We start from the raw sequence: 24,600 nt of genomic DNA on the forward strand, positions 1-24,600 counted from the left end.
TATCACCTTCCCTATCCCTCCTAAAGGGAAAGAAGTCCAATTTAAAATTTTGAATAAAATTTACCCGACAAATAGACTCCTTGGTGATAGATTCAAAATAGAAACCGGTAATTGTGTATTTTGTGAAACAGAAGAGGAGGATTTGGACCATCTATTCTTTTTGTGCAATTTTATACAAATATTTTGGTTGGATTTTCATACCTGGCCTTATTCCAGTGGGATTCAAATTACCCCATTTACCTTAAATATGATAATGTTTGGAGTGTTTTTGAAAGAAAAGAAAGCTAATTATGGCTTTTTTTGTTTCCTTTGTGGAAGATTTTGATTTAGTGAGTTAATAATCTGTTAAATTATGTGACCCCATCTTTATATTTTCTTTTTCCTATGTATGAAAGTTGCTAATATGTAAGGAATGTTTATTCTCTGAATGTGTAATATATGGTGCATTTTGTTTGTATGTTAATATTACTAATTAAAAAAAAAAATTCTCAGCACTTCTAAACTCCTTAGACGTCCAGATGAGTCAAATCCAAACCCTTTTCTCCGATGACACAGTTTTCCAAACAAAATGAGTGAAATGTATCAGTTCAAATGTTCGTGGCTCATGTTGGTATTTATTTAGCAGGTCTTTATCATTAGTGAAGTATCTGTCGTACTTGGGAATATTAAACGTGTAAGTATGACCTGATATTTACAGCATGCTACTGAACTGCAGTAGAAGCTTTCTCCATTTAACCATACTTTTCAAACACTGATTTAAGATCATCGACTGCCTGTTTCAAAGATTTTCAGACACACCTGATTTGCATAAAGTAGCCTCGACCCAAACTTTATGCAAATAAAGAGTGGGCAACTCAACACCCCCTCTCTGGAAATGTGGCGATACGAGACTGCGCGGCTGCTACACAGACAATGAGAAATGCAAATGACTCTCCTTTAAAACAGAAATATGACACTGAAATTCATCTGCTCAGCTCAAACAGCTACAGCCCCTTTAAATGAACGGTTAATTTGCATGTCTTAAATGTAATAACTACATTAGGGTTTAAGTGCAGGCAAACCTGAGTGTTTCACCTTGAAACAGAATGTCCTTATATTTAAAACATCTCTTGATGAACGGATATTATATTTTATACATTTTGAATTAGGGAAAGTAAATGGAGCCCATAAATCATCAATCAGCCCACGCACACGTGACACATATATACACAGGTGAGTATTCAGCATGTTTTTGCAGGTAACACAAACAGGGGAGTGAAATGCGATTGTGATGTCAGTTATTGCCTCCTGGTGATATCAGGATTCGATTTTTCCATGAAGGCTGCTTCTGCAGGTGTGTGAGGGGCTGAGAGGTGAAGAAAGCATGAAGGGAGGATTATTCTGGAGGGAAAGATCAGCCGGATTTGTGAACTCGACACTCGACACAGAGCTGAACAGCAGAAAACAGACGCACAAAGAGACAAACATGTAGTCTCACACGCTGACACTGAAGACACACATGCTTAGAGGGGCTGTCAATTGAAGCCGATATGCCTGAAAGCCAAACAAAAAGAAGACAGCTCAGAGACACTGACGTGCAGGTGTGATTTGAACGTGTAACAGAAACAAGTATCTGTCACTACAAATCATCACTGTCAGCAAATGTAGACATGTCTGACCCACAAAGCACGTTTTACACAGCATGCGCGATGTGCAAGGGCAGGCAGGAGGGTGGAAACAGACAGGAGCACTAACCTTTCTTGTTTGCTGCATCCACAGAAAGTAGGCAGACAGTTAACAAGGAGGAAGAAACAGAGAGGATTCATTTACAAGTCGTCACAGGACCTGACAGAGTTCATTGCTTCACCTCACAAACTACTCCTTCATCTCATCTTTGACCTGATCTTATTTTCTAATAAAATCTGATGTAGTTCATGAACAAAGAGAGAGTGTTTTTAATATTTCTAATGATCTCCACAGAGCAACCTGGAACAAATTACTGTATAACCTGAGTGGAAGGCTGGTTTCACAGTCTGTGGAAAGTGATGAAGCTGCTGTCTCCCCTAAACATCAACCCACAGTGCTGAAAGGGCCAAACACCAAAGTTCTTCTAATGGTCATTGGAGACTGGCTCTAAAAGCCAGCCAGGAGTCAGAGACTCCCGAGTTAAAGTGTCGAAGCTTACAGCAGAAATAAACATGTTTACAGAAAACTGCTCTGGAGCTACTTCCCCTCTTCATAGCAGCTGTGTGGTGGACGAATTTGTGTTTTTTATGTGGGGGTTGGCTGCGTTTATTGATAGGTGGAAGGTGACGCAGTAGGGTGTAGCTGCTAGGCTTCGTCTCCGTCCATCTATCTGTAGTATTTGTGCTGTTGGTGAGACAAATCCTGTCTTTTTCTTTTTTATTAGCCGATGGCTGTGAATTGTACCTGTATAGTTCATGAATGCAGCATGCTAACCTAGCCTCCTGGCTAAGCTAATAACAACACTGCACCTTCTGGTCACTTCTGGGTCACAAACCCATGGCTATCCATTTCTATGGTTGGTATTCATTCCAACTTTTGCATCAGTTTTCCCCTCAACAAAATGTGTAAGTGAAACAATACGAAGCAGCCTCTTTATATTTCAGTTTAGCATGCATGAGTCGATATTGGTATACATAAGCTAACTGTTGAAAACTTTTCTTGTGACTAATTATTAGGGGTGCAACGATACTCGTATCGATATTGAACTGTTCGATACAGTGCTTTCGGTTTGGTACGCATATGTATCGAATACAAATTTTTAAATTTATTTTATCAACTTTCCTTCTGACGGCGCTCAGTGGATCTGCGCTGGACAGTGCAGCCTAGGCGGAGTAGTCGAACGCAGATTCACTGAGCGCAGCGCAAGCTAGCGAGACAGAAGCTAAGCTAGTTGCAACATGGCAAATTGAACCCCCCCCACCCTCATTCAGATCTGGCGTTTGGAACTATTTAGGTTTTCATGTGACGTATGACCCTGAAGGTAAGCGCGTCATGGACAAAAGTAAAACAGTATGTTGGATGTGCCACAATGCTCAATTACATGGATGGGAACTAGTGTGTTAGCGCAGTTAGCTCGTTAACGTGTTGGCCGTCCAGCCCCACGCACGGGGGCGATCCGCGGTAGCTCGTTAACGGAGATTTGCCGTGTTGTGGCGTTAACGTCATTTCAGATTAACGCTGACAGCACTAGTGGGAACACAACGAATATGACTGCACATTTACTCCGACATCATCCTAGTGCAAAGACAAGTGGAAGCAGACAAAAACAACAAGCACGCATGCTACAAACTTTACCCGAGTCATTAGACAGCCGTTAGCACATGATTCTCCTTATGGGGACCTGATATGTTTAATATGCTGCTGAGAATATAGCCCAGAAGAAGCGTATAGTAGAGCTTTTATTTTGGAAAGAGACATTTCTCTGTAATAAACTCTCTTTTCCAAAGATGAGTGATTTCTCCATCAGATAGATTTATTTTTTTATTACTTTGTTGTTTCAGCAACATTAAATTTAAAAACTGTACTTTTGAGTTAAAATATATATTTATAATTTTAATAAATGACAAATTAAAAAAGCATGAACATTTTTTTTTGTATCGAAAAAGTATCGAACCGTGACACCAAAGTATCGAATCAAACCGTGAATTTTGTGTATCGTTGCACCCCTACTGGTTACCTAATTCAAGTTTCATGATTTTCAAACTAAATGGAATCATGTGAGGCTGACAGTAAAAACACACCCAACAATCTAAAATACCCTTAATTAGACGCACTTAAGGTCTTAGTAACTCTAAGATATCCGAATATGTCAATATTAGTTAAAAATGTCACCAAGTCTTCACAATCTCAGGCAATATTTATATTTGTATTTATTTTTTACTTAACTAAAAAAAAGATCTTGGAAAAACAAAGGATTTTGTTTGACGTTGGACTTCAGCAAAAGGAAGAATGAGGAAAAAGACAAAACAAGTTGTGCCTCTGAGCGGCGCAGCAGCCATATGGAGGCCCTCGTCAGCCCAGTCAGTAACTCCAGATGTTTGACCCAAGAACAGGAAGCATGAGCCAACTGTCAGGCTTGAAGAGCAGGGCCGCAAGGTAGCTCGCAGCACCTCCCTCCCATATGTCACGGAGGACCTTTGCCTTCAGGCCAGCTCGAACAAGACAAATGTCTGTCTGTATTCTAGAAAATCTTCCACTCTGACCGTTTCCTGGCACTCGGTTCTAATAAAATCTTCTTGTCATCTGTTGTGCTGAAGAAAATGCTTCAGGTCTCTCTGTGGACTATGTGAAAATGATCACTCAGCTGGACGATATGAGAGGAACACAATGAGCATGTGCTGCCTCCAAGGTTCACCAAAAGTCTCACAACAGATGACAAAAAGGATCATCTGTATCCTGATGCTTCTGTTACTTAATTTCAGGGAATGAAAGTGTATTTTTTTTTTTACATCTGATAGTTTGACATGTAAACGTTTTTTTTTTAAATAAAGTTTATAAAAATCTATATGAACAAACTGCTCTGCTAACTGAAATGACGAAGCGGGAACTAGAAAAAGTAATTTAGGTGTGAGTGTATTTTTGTTATTTTACCAAAACGCTACAGTGAGAGAATTCAGCAAAAACTCGTTTTTCTCCTCTGCTCACATTCAAAGTCTTGAACGATCAGAGCGCCTTCCTAAATCCGGCTCCCACAGATGTTGATCATCTTGTTAATAGCCGTACATCCTTACTGTGTACGACTCTGAACACTGTGGCTGCTCTGAAATCAGAAGTACGTGACACCATGGTCTCACTCTCAAATACTCACTTTAAAGCAGATTACTCATAAGATGGAGAGGAAATGGTGTCTTACTAATTTAGAAGATCTTCATTTTGCTTTTTGACAGAGCTTATAGTTAAAGCTGGATCGAGTGACCCTGAATTCACCCTTCACGTTTCAGCGTTTCTCCTTCTCTCACCATTTGAATATAAACCATTTAATTATGAGTTATTATTAATCTCTGTCTCTCTTCCACAGTGTGTCTTTGTCCTCTCTCCCTCCCCTCAGCTTCAACCAGCGCAGCAGATGGCCCCGCCCCTCCCTGAGCCTGGTCCTATCAGGGGTTTCTTCCTGTTAAAAGGAAGTTTTTCCTTCCCACTGTTCGTGGAGGGCCCCTAGCTGCTTACCCTAACCAGTCTCTGTATTACTATAGGGTCTTTACGTTGCAATATTAAGCACCTGGAGGTGACTGTTGTTGTGACTTGGTGCTGTATAATCTTAAAAACCTCATATTCATATTATCCCAGTGAAGCACTTCACTCTCAGCCTGCAGGCTTATTTGGGAGACAGAGCTTCACATATCAGACTCCCTTCCTGTGGATCCAGGTCCCAGTTTGAGTTCAGGAGACAAACACCCTTTTCACTTTTAAGTTCATACTTAAAATTTTCCTTTTTGATAATAAAGGAAAATTAGGGCTGAATCAGGTCATCTTGAACGATGTCTTAGATATGTCACTACAGGCTCGAAGGAGGACTTCCCATCATGTGTTGAGTATTTCTTTTCTACTGTATTGCACATCATTACATTTCGTCCTTTGTCTTTCATCGTTTGAGTTCTGTTGTTATCTCTGTGCGCTCGTTTTTCCCTGACACGTTCCATAAAGCTGCTGTTTCCTACGCCTGCTCCTGCTGCGATCATTTCTTCTTAAAAAGGAGTTCTTCCTTCATACTATTGCAAATTAGGGGATGTACTAAAATCATATTCAGTCACTGATAGATCCACTACATTAATGTAATAATTTAGCATTTTTACAGCCTTTGTCTTTACTTGAATATTCATTGAAGTCAAAGCAGTAAAGGCCTTGTGAAGGAAAATGTTAACAGAAATTAAAATGTGCTTGTAAAAAACAGTGTCTGATGTGATCAACGATTAATGTTTTCTGCATCTGTTGGAGGCGTCACTCCAAAAATAACCAGCGTGTGTCCTCACAGTGTCTGCTGTTGCGTCATACTCACCTTTTGAAGAGTAAAATAGCGATGACTATAATGATAATCAGAATGACTGCCAGCACCGGACCCATCACCCACAGCATCTCTGGGTCTTCTTGTGGTTGTCGAATAACCCCACTGATCTTCACCGTGAAGGGATCAGAGAAAGGGCTGGCTGCGAATGTCCTCTGCTGCAAACGAGACGGATTCAGTCAGTTCACTCACACACACACTGTGTCTCAGTGAGGACATCTCATTGGCATAACGCTTTCCCTAGCTGCTCACCCTAACCATCAAAACGAGTGCCAAACCTGACCCTGACACTAAAACCACATTTTCAGCCTCAAAAATGTCTTCAAACTCATGAGGACAGGGACAATCCAGCGGTCCCAACCCCTGGTCCACGGACTGGCACCGGTCCGTGAGTCGTTTGGTACCAAGTTGAGGCTCGGGCGTGAAATTTATGGTTTTCAGGGGTTTTAATCAGTTTTTATCATTATTTTTATATCGTTTGAATAAATCTTCTTTTTTTGGTACTGGTTTTATTTTGTTGTATTTATCTCCGACACCTTAAAGGCCTGTCCATGAAAATATTGTCGGACATAAACCGTAGCGCCAAAAAGGTTGGGGACCGCTGCAACAAGTGAAAGTTGGTCTCAATGTTCTGTCCTCACAAAGATGTCTAAACATCATTTTATTCATTTTATTTCAAATATTTTTGCTCATTTTAAACATGTTTTGAGAAAAGTTGGGAGACGGGCAACAAAAGGCTGGAAAAGTAAACAGCTGGAGGAATATTTTGGTAAACAGTGAGTAACATGAGTGGGCATAAAAGGAGCATCTTAGAAAGAGTTTCGAAGAAGTAAACACGGTGAAAAAATCCCTACAAAAACAAAAACCTGAAACAACAGCATGACTTCATACTACAGGAGTCCGGTGTTGAACAAGCTTAAGTGCAGTCCGGACCTTTCTGGCGCGTCATGGACCGGAGCATCTACAGTCCTATATCAGACAAGAAGGGGACGTCATTCCTCTTCCTGTTTTCTGTGTTTCACCATGAGTAAAATCCGGATTTATGAGGTTTGCAAATCATTGCATTTTGTTCTTGTTTCACACAGCTCCCCAAGTTTTGGGGATTTCAGGTATTCACACCACAGCGCCCCTTTTCAATGTAACAAAGGTTTCATCTAGTTTTTACGATACAATATCAGGAGATAGTCTGGGTCAAGACAAAAACACTTAGATAAAGATTCATTTTATTCTTAGATGTGAGCGTTTTACTGTTTTCTTATTTGTTGAAATTAAATGGAAATAAATTCTGGCTAGTTTATGTCTCTGTCTTGTATATTGGCAGTAGGCTGATATAGAGGTTTGTTCCCCGTGTGTGCAGTGACGTTTATTTCTATTCCAGTTCAGTTTCTATGACTAATATGATTACCCCATCACAATAAAACAACAACAACAGAAAACACATCATCAATAATTAGAACACAAATAAGCATTTGTTGTCTCAATGAGGAAACAATAACACTATACAAACTGTTTCCCAGTGTATGGCAAACATAACAATATGCTAATGGAAACTCAGTTTTGCACTCTTTTGGATAAGTTTTGGTTTATTCTTGCTGGTTCTTGTTAAAACTCTAAAATATCTTCGTGGTGCACAGAGTTCCTGAAAAAACCCAAAGAAAATCCTGCATTTATTGCATCCACGTAACCTGCATGAAGCCTTTTTATTGCTTTTGTTGAAGCTTTACAATATTTTGTGGTACAGTCCCCCATCGATCAGAGGAATAATGTGAAACCTGTAACAGGACTATCCATCACATTACCAAAAACTTCATGTAATTTAAATATTTTAATGGTGAAAACATTTTGATTCAATTCATCAATTTAAAGATTTTAAGCAACTGTAAAGCAGGTTTCCATGTGGGAGTGTCAATGAGGTTTAAACGATAACAGGTCTCTGCAGGTGAAGGCAACTGGTTATCTGGAACAGCTCGCAGCAGGTGGAGGGGATGGGGTTGGGGATAGAGGAGGACAGAGAGTGAGGTGTGAGACAGGCTGCTGTGTTGGATGAGCTCGATGTGGGACGATACTGCTTGTTGTCATGAGACCCACCCTGAGGCCAGGGGGGGCGCAAGAAGCTCAGTGCAAGGATACGCATCAGCAACATCCTCTGAGGACACAATAATGCCAACAGCTTCACTACACCTTCAGATGGGGCGTGGAGACCTGAGGTCAGCCCTGAGTTCTCCCCTGCCATCACTAAAGGGCATGGACTTAGACAGTCTCTCACTTACAGACACACAAATCTGTTGAAGCATACATATTTCTTTATAGCTACATCTAGGGCTTTGATTTGTGTAATGGACTGATGTCGACCAGCTCAGGCTGAACAAAGCATCGATTATGCCATCTGGCCATAGTCTCATATCATTGTCACCTACTTAAAAACAGGCCAGAGTAGGTGCGAGGGTCTGCTTCTCTCTCAGACTAATTGCATTTCAATATGCTGAAAGCTTTTAATGGATTTTTGTCTAATGGTGCAAAAAACATGTTGCCTACCTTAGCTTTAAAAAAATACAACAAAAAAAGGGTAAAAACTATCCTCACTGTTCAGGCCTGTTCTGGCTGAGCACATCAAGCATAATGTGACAAATCCCACTTTATCACTCGTTGAGATTCCAGTGCTCCAAAGCAGCCAGGTTTGAATGGCTTTCACCAATTTATTGAGTTCAAGGACTTTTAAATTCAAAAGATGACAGAGTGTGTATTCTAATGCTTTGTCAATTTAAGCTATTTGCATCCATAGGATCAGTGTCATTGGCTGCAGTTGTCTTTAAATTTGATTCAGTGGTTTACATAAACAAGTGTCCGCCTCGTGGTTGACAAATAAAGCCAATGCAGAAATAACAGCTCCTGTAAAGGCCACTTGAGGCTGACTCCAGTGAGCTGATCCACATAGACTTTAATGTTAAAATGCACAGTCCTACAGTCGAGGTAAACAGTTTTCCAGTCAGGTACAAAAAATTATTGTGGTCTTCACAGTTAATCAAAACCTCCATAATGAATTATTTTTTATAACTAAGTTGAATCTTCTACATGTTCGTTTGTTTGTGACTCATACAGTATGGATGAAGCTTGGTAACAGCGATCGCAAGTGTTAGCTACCGTATTTTCCGCACTATAAGGCGCACTTAAAAGCCTTTAATTTTCTCAAAAATCGACAGTGCGTCTTATGTATGAATTCTCAAACCGATTTTATGTGGTACATGGCGCTCAAAAATCTGTCAAAAAATGTTTTAGTACAACTTTGCTAAGCTACAAAGCCGCACCGCCTGATGGATTTTCGGAGCATTACGGCTGCCGTAGTCAGGAGCCTCGCGGAGTAATCTGGGTCCTAAATTCCGTCAGATTCAGGTCCCAAAGTCAAACGAACACTGCAGCATCACTGAGAGTTAAAAACTGTCTAAATTCTTTCATCTTTAATAAAATGATCAGCGTTGCTGCTTTACCAGGTGTAACAATTAAGTTTAACATCCAGGCATCCATGAAAACAGAATTTATTACATTTAATAGAGTTAGAAGTTAGCAGGAAGTTAGCAGGAAGTTAGCTCGCTAGCTTCCACCTAAGCATGATATAGCATGTTCTGACTGAGAGATTTCTGAATAAATTCAAACGTACAGCTCTGCTATCACTTCCAACATAAATGAAGACAGAAAACTAAACAGCAGTGACGTTTGTAGGGTTACTGAAGTTGGGCTAGCTGGTAGATAATGATGTGCTACGTGATCGCTAGCGACACAGCTATGTTAGCATAAACACAGTGAAGCTGGAGGATGAACGCTAACTTTTTTCCCCTCGATAAAAGTTAACGTGAAGGTTCCCGATGGTTAGAGACAAATGCAATCGCATGGCAGGATGCTGTAAACGGACCAAACTTCAGTCAGGAGAACAACTGAGATAATCCATCCACAATACGAGGTTAGTCATTAATATACTGCAACAACATGGAAACAGAGCAGCCGTGAGAGGATTCAGCATTAATGAATCAATGGTACGGAAGAGGAGGAAGCAAGAAGAAGGAGCTGAGTAACGTTTGACTTATCTGACTGTTTTGTTTCGCTTAATGCTCCTTATGGTCTGAAAAATATGGTAATCAGAAATACCAGGCAGTGATGTCATGTCAGCTACATCCATCTTTTGTATACAGTTTTTTCAATGGAAATGGGCCATTAGTCTATGGCAGTATGACTCCCATGTTAAACAGCAATGTTTCCCATGATTGCATCAGTATTTTAGAGCCCCCCCTCTGTAAAAGCCCACATCATTAAACCCCCAGACGGCCAGGTTTTCATGCGGTGTTTCTGTAATTACAGTCTCTGTGGAGACCAATCATTTCTCAAGCAATGTCACTCGAGTAAACAAAAACTCCTCCAGAGCCACCAAACACATTAAACAAGTATTTCACCAGCACAGCAGTAGTACTTCCCCAATTGGCTTTGACATGTAAAATTAGAGAAATTAATACCAAAAAACACCAAACCAAGAGATGTTTGTCATCCTAATGATCTTTGGTGTAAAGCAGTGCAAAAAAAAATAATCGAATATTGCAGATGAAGTGAAATCAAAGAAAACACTTTTAGGTCTTCTCTAAGCTGCAGAGTTGGAGGCAGTCTGATATTGGCAACAGAATAAACATTAAAAGGGGTTACATGGATCAATTTGCAGGGAGTAATTCTCTTTAAGTAACTGTTCTGCTTGTCACTTTATGTTCTGTGAGACAAGTGTAGTAAGTTGCACTGTGTTGGTGAATGAGACTATAAATATTCCTGTGAGCCTGACGGGCTCTGGCTCAACAAGGCTGCAGCTCCGCTGGGCAAAAGCCGTAAACCCCACTGAAGTGTGCCGCTTGTTAAAAACAAAGCCACCCTCGACCAGCTTTGTTTCCTTAATGATTCATTAATTTCAGCACATTTTTTCACACTCATTTTCACTTTAGCATTCATGGTCGAGGTTGCGGTATCCAATCTGACAGCGACACATGAATTATACATGATCTTTGTCTATAACAGACTTTTTTTGTATTTGTCCTGCTGCAAAATGCAAACAAAAAAAAATCATTTTGACACAGAACGGCCTTGCAAACACATCAAACTCTAAAGTTTATTCTTTGTATTATAAACTTTAATTTCAAGGCAAGAAACCTGATTATAATCATTCTTGTTAATCCAAACTTGTATGAATATAGAAACACACGGGAATCTGATGGCCTGAAGATCTGAACACACAACAACAAGCTAACCAAAAATAAGTGGCAGTCACATGGCTTCAGTCACTGTGCAAGTAGAGATGTTTTTCTTACCCATATTTTCAGCATGCACGTGTAATGAGTTTCACTCTACAGAAGCGACCATGAACTTGTCTCTCAGTTTTTTAAAACCTCTTTTTTAATGAGAAAACAAAAGTCTTGACAATCCGATTTCTGTCTTTGTTTTTAGTGAGAACTTCCTGCACGCAGAAAAACTGAATTTAATCCTGTCATGACTGTTAACATACCTGATTTTTGCTCAGACGTGTTAATAAAGCTCTCTTTGAATTAAAAGGCCTTAAAATATAACCTCTTACTCAGGCCTTCATTTGTCACGGCTGAATTGGCACGACTTTAGTCAAGGTGCAAGTTGCTCTGCTTTGCTTTGGATAGGTGCCTTTGTTATTTGCATAATAATAATAATCACACACACACACACACACACGCACTGTTAGAAAGCTTAGTGAGTGATACTTCTTCTATTTCCTTTTCCCACTGTTTTCCGTAATGACTTCGACCGTACATGTGTTGCTGTGTGTGAGTATTTGTCACCCACATTAGAAGCGTGCACCAGTTGGCAGCAGGCGTGCTCCAGGCTTATCCTCCCACAGCCGAACTGTCTCTGCTCCTTCGTCTGATGCACCGCTTTCATATCCCTTCTCCAAGAAGCACATGCTGCCAACCAAATGTCTCCTCAGTGTTTATAGTTTGGTGTTGTTAGTGTCTTTTGGGACAAGTCTACTTTTTGCCGTTTCGTTCGTCCCAAACAACTAAAGCTAATCTACCAATCAGGTGGGTCTCCAACTGGGATTTAGATTTGTTATTATAAAAGTGCAGCTGTCGCTTGTTTATTGAAAGTTTCTCATGCACTGCAAACACTAAGTGTCAATGCTGAATGTGACACGCAGTCATTTATAAAGATGTTTGGTGTTAAGAAGTTTAATTTTCCTTTTTTGGTTTTGCATTGCACCTGATAGTTTGGTTTCTCTTTTCCTTTCTTGCAGCTTCTGGTGCAGCGTTGATAGAAATTAAGACTTGGAACAGTTATAAATGGATTAAGTCGTGGAGGGAGTGGAGCTGATTAAACGTTTCTTTAATCTACGAGAGGAGGCTGTTTATCAGTAAGCAAATTTTTAAATGTGGTGCCATGGAGTCGGTTCTGTGAACGTCTCCCTGTTTCTGCGTCTAGTACAAGCTGCAAATGTCAGACATTCAGTATGCATATATGCATGCTGGCTGATGTCATGCCCATTTCACACCATTATACTTGACAGCTGTGGGTAGGAATATATTTATTTACCCATCAAGTACATACGCAGGATGTTTATGTTGGCCGGTCACCTGTTAGTTATTGCATACAGCCTTAATGAAAACTCATACATAATTAATATCTTCTGCCTTGAGGAACAGTTTCTCTGCTTCCGTCCCACTGCGATCAAATCTCTTGGCCAAGGCAGCAGCACAAACTCACAGCTTGATTCTCTAAAGCAGAAAAAAGGCCAGAAATGTATAAATAATCTTTTTACATGCTGATAAAGGGAGTGTTAATTCTCCAGGTCATAATTCACTTCTGTGAGTATTTCAGGAGGATGGATCTGAAACATAACCTGAGTTATTCTGATGGTTTTCCAGTTCACTTTCTACCTGAGCGATCTTTAAATCGCAGCTTTCACCAAACCAACCATTAACAGCTCCTCATGGCTAACAGCACAAGCAGCATAAGCAGATGGCTAAACAGCTTTCATTACATAATGCACATTACAGAAGTCCTAACTGCTACTATTTATCCTGCATTTAAACACAAGCTGCTAATGATAAAAATCTTTAAAAGGATGTTGTGTTAAACTGAAACTGTATATAAAAGATGGACATAAACATGTTGGTTTTGGACAGCTGTCAGCTAATCTTTGGTTAGCAAGCTGCATTCATAAACAGTACCGCTGCATTGCACCAGTGTTGGGAAGGTTACTTTTAAAATGTATTCCATTACAGATTACAGATTACATGTCCCAAAATGTATTCTGTAACGTATTTCGTTACGTTACTCAATGAGAGTAACGTATTCTGAATACTTTGGATTACTTAATATATTATCATGCTGTTTACAACTACATGAATGTACTATTGCTGTGATTTATTACTGTTACTGAAGGTCCGCGGCTCCGAACCGTAGTAAAGGGACCTCTGGCTAATACGGTGGGTTCGTGTCGGGTTCGTAGCCGAAAACTAGCTTTACTTTGTTGTCTGGGTCAACTTTGCTAGCAGAGACAGAGAGAGGCGTTGAAAGGCTGCTCCAACAGAACTTATTGTTTCAGAGGAAAACACGAACACGGTGTACAGTCGAGTCTTAATAGCTTACTTACAGCTGGGCTCGTCAGGCTCTCTTCTTGGCTGCAGTGGTTATTATTATATTTACATGCTTCCAGCTCCCGTTTCTGCTCGATGACAGCTCGTACTTTTCCTTTTTCTCCCTCCCTCGCTCACAGACACATAACGGGTATGGCAGTCCATTCTCCCTGCAGCACGGACTACACTGCCCATGATGCTACATTCTTTAGAGCTATACCTGTAGCATTCTGCCTGTTAGCTTAGCACAACAACAACAACAGGCGCTCTCTCACCCAGGAAACACGCAGAGAGAGAGCGTCACCCTGTAACCATGGCAACCGTAACGCTGCCTGGAACAACAGAACGTAGCTGTCAAACAAAACCCAAACAGTCCTGACCCGCCACAATATGAAACAGGGAAGTACCGCCGTGTAATCCATTTATTTCAACAAAGTAACTGTATTCTAAATACCACCTTTTTAAACGGTAACTGTAACGGAATACAGTTACTCATATTTTGTATTTTAAATACGTAACGGCGGTACATGTACTCCGTTACTCCCCAACACTGCATTGCACAGATACTTATATGTGCTAACTAGTACTAAAGCAGACTGGTAAAATAGTCGAATTTAACTCCCAAACACTGAAGCACAAGCTTTGTAGCAGGCTGTAGTCTGTGTTCATTAAAGCAGCAGCACAAACACTGTAGAGAGATTTGATTCAGTGACTTTAATTAGCTGACTTTAATTCAAGGCACTTCTGTCATTAACCAGTTCCCAAGCTCCAGTATCCATGTTTATTTTGCCATTTGTTTGCTTGTATTGTTTATTTCTGGTGTAAAGGTTGATATGGTATATAAGGGGATTTGACTGGCATTTGTAGTCAGTCAAGTGGCCACCAGAGGAACTGCGGCTTTTAGCGCTTCTACACTGGTGTCATTTTTCAGAGCTCGCCACCTGGATAAGCTGTTTGTTAGAAATGCTCCCAGTATTATTACTTCAATTAACCACAGTGATAAAAGAACGCCTCCTTGCTCTGCCATCGCTGTCACATAATCCTCCCGCTTCCTGCGGGTTTATATTAATGCAGTGCTGCAGTTTTCAGATGTGTGCGTCTGTATCAGGACAGAGCTGTGGCACGACTGGGAATCTTTCTGTTGCAACTTCAGTCTCAGAAACAAGTCTTAGCAGTTGATATTTTAGCCAAGCGATGACAAAAACGTCACAACAAGTCAACAGGAAATGTCACTTAAAAAGTGTGAGGAGGCAGCGGCTGCAGGTGTGAGTCAAAGACTCCCTAATGACCGAGAAGGTTGCTAATGTTAGGAGAGTGCACACTGTGGGCTCGTGCTGTGCAGATGGAAACTGTAGCTGCATTTGTTAAAGCTTCACTGTTTATATTCTTGTTCCTGCTCTATGAGAAATAAAGAAATGCAGTAAAACAACAAAAGTTTAGTTGTTTCGCTGACAGCACCGTTATTATTGTAGCCTAAAGGGGGGATTATGAAGAGATTGAGTTACTCATGAGCTCATCATTGCTTTTCTCTTATGATAATTCTAATGAAAAAATCTTATTATATTGGTTCATTCCTGGTTTACACATTTTCATACCTGACGACAAACCTCAGCGTTTCTTTAAAAAGGCGGTAGCCGCCTTCCCGAGCTGTGTAGCGTACAGAAGAAACCTTGAAGCATTAGCTGCTAAAAGGTGTGGCGCTTGATAACGTGCTCAGCTCATCTGTCTCCTCAGCGCTTTCCGCTCGCTTCTCTCTTTAGTACTTTGTGGCACTTTTAGCAAAGTACTGCTTACAGCTCAGAAAACTTTTTTTCTTTTTGAAAAATGACAGTTTTCACAGCGTTCAGATGCAGCAGAAGCATATTCTGAAGGATATTTAGATAATCTCAGGGGGGAAGTTTTGAAGTGATCAATCTCAGCGGTGGGACCTCGTAGATAGTAATCCTTCAGGGGTGAAAAATATGCTGCTGCTACATCTGCAAACTGGAGAGAAGAAGAGAAGTGTCTATAAGAGCAGAGGTGCAGGGGGATGAACGTTTTGCTCAACAAAATTGTTTCCACCGTCCGTAATCCTTCCGCAAGAAGTGACTGATTACAAAGTATGAAACAATGTCTGACTGCGATGTATTTTGACAGCTCGGTTATTTTCTGAAACGCTGATATTTCTCCCTCAGCCGGAGTCGTCTCCTCTCGGCTCATCTATGCGTACGAGCTGGAAGATATCCAGTACCTATTCCTCTTTCCCCTCAAAGTTCAGCAGCTCTCCTCCCCCCACATTAGAAACACACCCGGCATCTGTAAGGCCCTCTCTCCAGTGGCTGCAGCATTTCTTTCCTTTCTCGGTCTTATCCTCCCATTAAGCTCCCTCTAACTCTTCTGCTCACCTCTCTGTCGCTCCCACAGGGCTCTGCATTCACAGGAAGCCGCCGTGCTCTCCTCGCCGACCCACCCTCCACCCCTCCGCTCTAAGTGATCACACTGTTTATATGGCCTTTTTCTTTTATCCAATTTCACACGTCCCGGCTTGTTTACCAGCAGTGGGGGCCACAGAAAGCCACAGTGCCCTTTTCCTTCCTTTCTTTTCCTTCCCACTCTTCTCTTGTCGCCTCCACCCCTCCAGCAGCTTTGCGGCAGAAATAAAAGCTAAGCTTATGTCCCCTTTTTCCAATGAATGTGATTAGGTTTCTATTTTTGTACAGGCTGGAATCACATTCAGCAACGTGTCATTTATTGAATCTGGACCCTGCAGCTCTGTTCTCAACACTGAGGGAAAGTATTGTCCAAGACGACGCACGTCCCTCATTACAAAAGCTGTAATGAGCGGAGGCACAGCAAAGTGGGAGTGATGCGAAACGCTCCATTTAATCATTTATTTAAAACGTCTGAATGGCATCTAAATGTTGGAGGACAATGGCATGTACAGAACAATGAATTGCTGAGTCTCTCTGATAAAGTTCCAGGAACTCAGGGATGACAGGAATAAGATGCCCAATTATGCAGAGAGTCCCTGCATGTGTGGCGATTTGCTTAAATATGTATCAACATTTTCGTTTTTATCAAACTATTTCTTTTTATCTCAAAGTTCTGAACATTTTTAAATAGATGCTCCTCTTAAAAATCCGCAGTCCTCCAGCCTGATGTCCGTTCTCCACCGAGTGTCAGGATCATACAAACAGCACTAAAAACATCCGCCGAGGCCGCCGAAGCGCTGCTGTATTAATTTGCTGTCTTACCCACTTAGATGGAAAGGTCAGCGTTTCATCTTTGTGCCTAAAGGTGGGGAAACTGCAGTTTCAGTGTTTTTCTGCCAGCAGGATCGTACAACAACTACAAAGCTGAATTTGATGTAACTCGAGGCGAGACAGAGATCCCAAACGTGTGCACTAAGAAAAAAGGAAATTGGATGGTTGTTACATTTACAAAAGTCTAACTTGTGTTTTGTTTCTATGGTGAACGTAATTAAATCATGTAGGATCTGTATGAAATTTAACAACTTCATTTGTTCTTGTTGAGATGACCTGATACAATCTAGTCAGAGTGGTTAGTTGCTGGACTTCCCACTTCCACACGAGATTTTAAACCACAGGAAAATCACTGGAGGCAGATGACTACACACACCGTGCATGCTAGCGCTATTAATGTGGTTTAACCTGTCAAGGACAAAAACGTGCAGAAAAATTCTGCATCAAGCCTTGAAATCGTAGCTTTCCTACTTTTGTGGAGTCTGCACGACAGCGTGGTGGTGCAGTGGTTCGCTGTTACCTCACAGCATGAAGGTCCCGGGTTCAAACCCACAGTCTGGCTAGTTTGCAGTGGGTACTCTGGTTTCCTCCCACAGTTAAAGGTCATTCAGTTATTAGAGTGAGATTACTTTGTGATTCTAAATGACTCCTAAGTGTGAGTGCAAAGGACTGTTTGGCCCTGTGATCGACTGGTGCCTCTTACCCAATCACATCTGGGGTAGGGTTGTTGTAAATCCATTAACTGCTTATGTTAACCAGACTTTGTTGAACATTATGCAATATGAAGACAACATGTAGTGTTTAAGTGATGAAGTAGTTCTGGGGTAAAAGTTACTGAATAGTGTTGGAATAAAAGAAAATTGTGAAGGATTAAAATGTTTCGATCACGTTTCATCAAAATGCACAACTTTGAATATGAATGTGTTGTGTTGATGTAACTCAGTTGTTTAAGTTGCTGCCAAAGCAAAACATTTGTGTGCAGCCAGTGTGCACTATTGAATGAAGTACAGACCCAGACGACTGTCTGTCACAGTCACAGGGTTTGTTTGAGTTTTGTATTCAGACTTAATCTATTTGTGTTTTCAGTTTTGGATTCCTGTCTTGATTTCTTTATTATTTTAGAGCATGAGTCTTATTTCTGAGCCTTCCTGTTTCTATTTGTTTAATTCTTGTAACAAGTTTCAGTTTTAGTTCCCTCAGTGTTCCCTCATCTTTCTGCATCTGTTCCCTGTTCGAGCCTCCTCGTTTTCTCTGGTTAGTATTTGTGTTTTCTACACTTCTGTCTTCACTCTTTGTCTTTATTATATTTTACTTTCTTGTCCCCCTAAATCCTTTCTGTATTTTAATTTTGTAATTTTGGGTAGAAGCAAAACAGTTAGTGAAAACTCATCATATTCATGGCATTAAATTTAATCTTCAACAGCTTCTGTGGATTCATGAAAATATTAAACTGGCTTACTATTAAAAAAACAAAACAACAACATGTAAAGTCCACATTCGTTTCTCCTGAAGAGATCACAGTTAGATTTTTCAGAGTTTTGTGGAAAGCCCAGTTATTAAACTGATAGCAGGAACCCATTAAGCCGACACATTTGGGCCCAATCTGATATATTTATTGCACTTACAGTTTAGTTACCAACAAAAGGAAGTCATGAGCAGGGCATGAAATGTCCCATCACACCTAGAATTGTGTCCATATGAGACGATCCTTTGGTCAATACTGTAAATCAAACATGTTCAAATTAAACCATTTTCTACAACTGTTTCCAAATCTGCAGATTTCTACCTGGAAGGTTTTCAGGCGTCTCTTCACTCACTGACTGACTTTGTTTCGCAGATAAACTCGACCAATGTGCTGAATTTCCTTCATTGATAACCTGAAAAAAGCTTGCTTTCATTTCTCCATCTGCCCTTTTTTTATCTCACACTTCTTTCAGCCACTGACATTTGAATGACATTTAAATGCTCAATTCATTCCAGTTTTATTCATAGAGCTCCAAATCATAACACATGTCACATTGAACTTTACATAGTGGGGCCAAGACCCTGGATCATTTAAGAAAAACCTGTAACTCTGCCCTGAGCAGAACCAACAGTGGGCCTGCTGTCTTCATTGGGCGAGACGAGAGCCGAGGCAAATATTAACACTGTGTGAATATTTGCACCGTCTGCTCAGTGGTTAGTGATGAAAACCTGACTTACGTTCACCCAAACAAGGAGACTCTGAATGCAGGTTTATCCTGTTAACATCCAGCAGCTCTGCAGAACACGCTCATGGTTTGGGCTCAGCGTAGTACACGCACATTTTCAGAAAATGCTTTACTTCAATTTAAGCCTCATATGAGGAACAGTGTTGGGGAGTAACGGAGTACATGTACCGCCGTTACGTATTTAAAATACAAAATATGAGTAACTGTATTCCGTTACAGTTACCGTTTAAAAAGGTGGTATTTAGAATACAGTTACTTTGTTGAAATAAATGGATTACACGGCGGTACTTCCCTGTTTCATATTGTGGCGGGTCAGGACTGTTTGGGTTTTGTTTGACAGCTACGTTCTGTTGTTCCAGGCAGCGTTACGGTTGCCATGGTTACAGGGTGACACTCTCTCTCTGCGTGTTTCCTGGGTGAGAGAGGCCTTTTTGTTGTTGTTGTGCTAAGCTAACAGGCAGAATGCTACAGGTATAGCTCTAAAGAATGTAGCATCATGGGCAGTGTAGTCCGTGCTGCAGGGAGAATGGACTGCCATACCCGTTATGTGTCTGTGAGCGAGGGAGGGAGAAAAAGGAAAAGTACGAGCTGTCATCGAGCAGAAACGGGAGCTGGAAGCATGTAAATATAATAATAACCACTGCAGCCAAGAAGAGAGCCTGACGAGCCCAGTTGTAAGTAAGCTATTAAGACTCGACTGTACACCGTGTTCGTGTTTTCCTCTGAAACAATAAGTTCTGTTGGAGCAGCCTTTCAACGCCTCTCTCTGTCTCTGCTAGCAAAGTTGACCCAGACAACAAAGTAAAGCTAGTTTTCAGCTACGAGCCGACACAGAACCCACCGTATTAGCCAGAGGTCCCTTTACTACGGTTCGGAGCCGCGGACCTTCAGTAACAGTAATAAATCACAGCAATAGTACATTCATGTAGTTGTAAACAGCATGATAATATATTAAGTAATCCAAAGTATTCAGAATACGTTACTCTCATTGAGTAACTTAACGGAATACGTTACAGAATACATTTTGGGGAATGTAATCTGTAATCTGTAATGGAATACATTTTAAAAGTAACCTTCCCAACACTGATGAGGAATGATTAAAATAGTTCAGAATGCAGGACCTAAAAATCAAAACCTGTTTGAGAGAATCTATTTTAATGTATTCAGTCATCCTTCATCCTGCAGCTGCTATTTTCAGGTCATGGAAGCTGCTGTTGTAACCACGCCCACTCTGTGTTCTCCACCATGGACCTCAAACTTGCACAGCAAGCAAAAGTCGGCTGGAACAAGATGAAGTTGAATGTGAGACCAGCCAAATCTAAATCAGGCGAAGCTTTTGATTTGTCAGAACCTTCTGATCAGACCCTGTACGTGCATTTTTGTTCTTCACAAGCCTTTCCATAAAAAGATTTGAACCTTAATCTCCCCTACACCTTACTCCAAGTGAATCTTTACTGATCTGGTGCATCACCGTGTTTGTGTGAATAGTTCATAAGACTGTTTAAAGCCAGAAGCCTTCAGAAGTGTTCAACTCTGGACCAACCTCCTCCCTCTCCACAGATCGTAACACATTTAAATGAAGATGCCACGAGGGCGAACAAGAACAAGAGCCGTTAAAATTAGAGAAGCAGTCTGAAGTTTTAATGCTCTTGGAAGCAAAGTGCATGTGAGTGACAGTGGGGATCACGGCCTAACTGCGTGGGAGATATACCTGCAGATGCATGCAGGAGTCAAGGACATGATTAGCATCAGTGTGACGTGCTCGGCATGTGTGCAGCGCTGCTGGAAGGGCTACTCTTGTATTTCACAGATAGAAAGCAATAATGCCATTCACAACCAGCTCTGCTCTATTCATTCAGCATCACAAAGAAGTATGGAGCATGCACTGCAGCTGTATGTACCACAATGTGACCCATAAATGAAGTTTTTCCACAGTTTTATGAGAACTATTCATCTGACAACTTTAAAGGCCACAAACGCAGACAAAACAGCAATAGAGCAGCATATTAAAAAACCATCCACGTTGCCTCTGCTGTTCCCTTGCCCCTGCTGCAGATTTATGATTTATTAAAGAGCAAGAGGTGTCAAGCACAGCCTTGGTCTCACTGAACCTTTCTTGACACAGCACTGCTGCATACAAGGCAGGCTGTAACTTACAGCTTATTCCACTCTAATAGTTGACTTTGCTTCTCCCTCACGTGGCAGCAGCAGCTGTATCGTGTGTTCACATGGTACATTAGTGCAGAACGATTACATAACATCAAACATAATGGCCACTTATGGTCAAACTCGGGGGAATCCATTTGTTTTCTTCCACATTTTATTCTGACTATTGATCATGTGCACTCAAACACAGCAGTGTGGGGGAAGCGCGTATTGCAATCCAGTACAACACCACCACAGGAAGCAGCTGCAAGGTCCACAGTAACAAGCGTCCCACAGGTTGCGTTCATTGCAAAGCTATTGCATGATATCAAACATTGGTCCTTGTTACTGTTTCTATTTCCTGAATCTTGTGAATATACAACTTTCATAAAGATGTGCAATACAAAATCTGCACAGATACCTTCACTGATGAATGATTTGCTGACTTTTGGTGCATCTTTGTGATGGTTTCTCTCTTGTATTTCAATGTTTGTGTTGTTTTTGATGCAAGTGTTAGTTGCTGAGTTTGTGAATTGTGGCTGGTCACATGAGCGCATTCACCTACCAGACAATCCCCCTGTTCTAACAAGGACAGGTCTGGTCAGGTAGCCACAGTGTTTATTTATGGAGATCTGAAAATTCGACATCGATGGCAGATTTACTAACCAGGGCAAACTAGCGTGACGCCACAGTCGATGGAAGTGGGAGGTTCTGTTGGCGATCTGCTAATTTCTAAAGATACATAGTTTGTTTTAATGATGACCAGCACAAGAGCACTGTACATATGCAGGCAGAACCAATCAGGATGTGAGTTTCATGTTTGTGCTTCTCTCTGGAAAGACAAACTCTTCTGTTAGAGTCTGCCGTGGACGATGCACAGTCTTGTAGCTCGAGACGTTCATTCTCTGGATAATTCTGACAGCTCAGTTAGAGCACAGATCGCAGCTTTATTACAAATGAATCCATGATATGAATCTGTTTGTCATTACTGACCTGTGTATATGTAGATGTCACTTCGTGACCCAGCCTTTTGTTAATGACGTTGCTATTACTTTGTCATTAAATGCTCTTTTCTCTGCAGGCTGTGTAAGTATGAGACTGTGTGCATTTTTTAAAGTCAAACTTTACAGATTGTAGGATTCAAATATGAATCTAACAGATGTCAGGTCTGAATTTGACACATTTCTGCATTTTCATTCAGTTTGTAACAGATCTGATACCAGAGAGAAGTTAAACAACATCTGCTCATTGTGTGCACGAGGCTGTGAAAACACAAGCAAGAGACACAAAACTGATCTGTGGAGAAATGTAACTAAAAACTGGAAACACTGCAAGCAGCACTGTAAAGTAGTGATGGTAAATTTGATTCTTTTTACTGAATCGAGTTTTAATGAGTCACTCACCAAAGTGAATCGGATTTTTGGGTCATTTGATTCACTGAGTCAGTTGACCAGAGAGTGCAAAAAATTTACATTTTCACTCAAACTTAATTTGTTTCTCTTTTCATGTAAATCCTACTGCTCAGATGAGTGATTCTAAAAGAAAACAACTATTTTTTAGAGCAAAAAAATTTCTAAAATTAAGCAATTTCCTATCAAAATTGCTTAATAAACATTTATTTTGTTTATTTGTATTTTATTAGTATTTTCCTTAAATGTGTCAAATATATATTTTCTCATCTAAATGTCCACTGAGCTGTGAGCCAGGGGGCGGTAATGCGCCTTAACATTGGTCGCCAACCAAGAAGAAGAAGAAGCTGTGAGCCAGGAGGGGGGGGGTGAGTAGCTGAAATGTGCTGTTAGCATGTTAGCAGAGCGATGCTACTGTGAACTGAGGAGCTATTTTCTTGATGTGAGCTTCTACTCAGGGTTTTTTCTTCCAGTTCAGAGCAGAAATGCTTCTGTTAAGATACTGGATGTTGTCGTCCCCACACACACACACACACACACAATTTTAATTATAAGCTAGATATATTTCTACTAATGGAATTAGTTTGCTAACAGCAACAGGGATGAGTCAGTGAGTCAGTTGGGCTTGTGAATCATGATTCACGAGTCAGTAAAGTGATTCTCGAGTATTGAACGATTCGTTCACGAATCGAGCATCACTACTGTAAAGCCACCAGCACAGGACAGCTCAAGTTAGGGAGTGCCTTCATAGCTTTGAGCCATCCAGCTGTGCTAACTCTGCACTCGTTTTGATAACCTCTCCTCTTCTAATTCCTAATAATTGAACACTTCTAGAGACAACTATCACAACCATAAGGAACAAAATAAGACTTGCTGTTTTCAGGGTTAAATTCTGTTATTTGCTGTAAAGTGCATGAACTTAAATAGGTTTTGTAGGAATCATTTAAATGCGCTCCAAATTTCTTTCCCAAAAAAGGGAAACTTCTACAAATACTTGTGCAAAAATAGGCAAAAATACTTCCACACCTTTTAGTCACAAAACGGACACTGCACCTCTTTAGTAAAATCTTACAGTGACTTTTTAATGCAAAAGAAGGTTTCGCACTGCTGCAGATTGTTAGTCTGGCCTCAAGTCTCGTAAACAGACTGGGCTATAGAGAGTTTTTCTACTCTGAGCACGCTTTACACAACTCCCCGAATTCTCCCATTCACACATGCACCGTTTTTCTATGTTGTTTCTGTCTAACGCTCACACATACACACTCATACTCCCATGAATGCACCAGAGAGCAACTCGGGGTCTTGCCCAGGATATTTGACATGCAGACTGGAGGAGACGTGGATTGAAGCATTACCTTCCTATTGATAGGTGACCTGCTCTACCATCTACCGCCTGAGCTACAGCAACCCCAATTGCAATTTATCATGGCTTTGATACAGGGATAACAATTAAGCTGCTGCTGTGTCATGTGGGTAACATTCCTGCTTCAGGGAAGCTCCTCCTGTGAGAGAGAACTACTGTGTTGCACTTTAGCCACATGCAAAACAAGCTAGCTTTGGAAACAATTTCATCTTTGAACTCAACTCTTGGATACATTTTTAGTCAAATTTTTAGTGAATTTTCCATATAAAGAGGAAGTTTGAATGTAAACTTAACCTTTACCCTGAATTACCCTTAGTTAACCCTAACCACTGACGACAGCACTCAAACTCTCTGTAGGCTACACAAATGGATGAGTTATAGAATATACACTGTATGGACAGAACCAGCTGATATATTGAAAATGTATTAACAAATTGTCAGTTTATTACCAACACTAATCTCAGTTTTGCTATATTGCCTTACGATGGCAAAGAAAAAGCCTTGTGGACAAAAATGTAGCATCGTCTTCACAGTGTACTGTAAGTCTGCGCCGTGTGTTGAGGTGGGGGGGTGCTCTTTTTTAAGAAATCAGTGTA

General features: G+C 40.8%; 1 protein-coding gene across 6 annotated transcripts in view; it reads right to left on the minus strand.

The window, feature by feature from the left end:
• Window positions 1-24,600, minus strand: part of ptprfa (protein tyrosine phosphatase receptor type Fa) — a 385,498-nt gene that overhangs the window by 49,298 nt on the left and 311,600 nt on the right. For 3 of the 6 annotated variants that reach the window (XM_087852893.1, XM_087852892.1, XM_087852894.1), the window contains 2 exons: window positions 6,002-6,165; window positions 1,735-1,746 (listed from right to left, as the gene is read on the minus strand). In XM_087852893.1, the coding sequence (XP_087709019.1) occupies window positions 1,735-1,746; window positions 6,002-6,165 (176 nt within the window). The remainder of the gene's footprint in view (window positions 1-1,734; window positions 1,747-6,001; window positions 6,166-24,600) is intronic. The other 3 variants (XM_087852896.1, XM_087852897.1, XM_087852895.1) reach the window with 2 other exon arrangements.

This window comes from Neolamprologus brichardi, chromosome 15, assembly GCF_056152115.1.
Source record: "Neolamprologus brichardi isolate AB-2024 chromosome 15, ASM5615211v1, whole genome shotgun sequence".
NCBI classification, from domain to species: Eukaryota; Metazoa; Chordata; class Actinopteri; order Cichliformes; family Cichlidae; genus Neolamprologus; species Neolamprologus brichardi.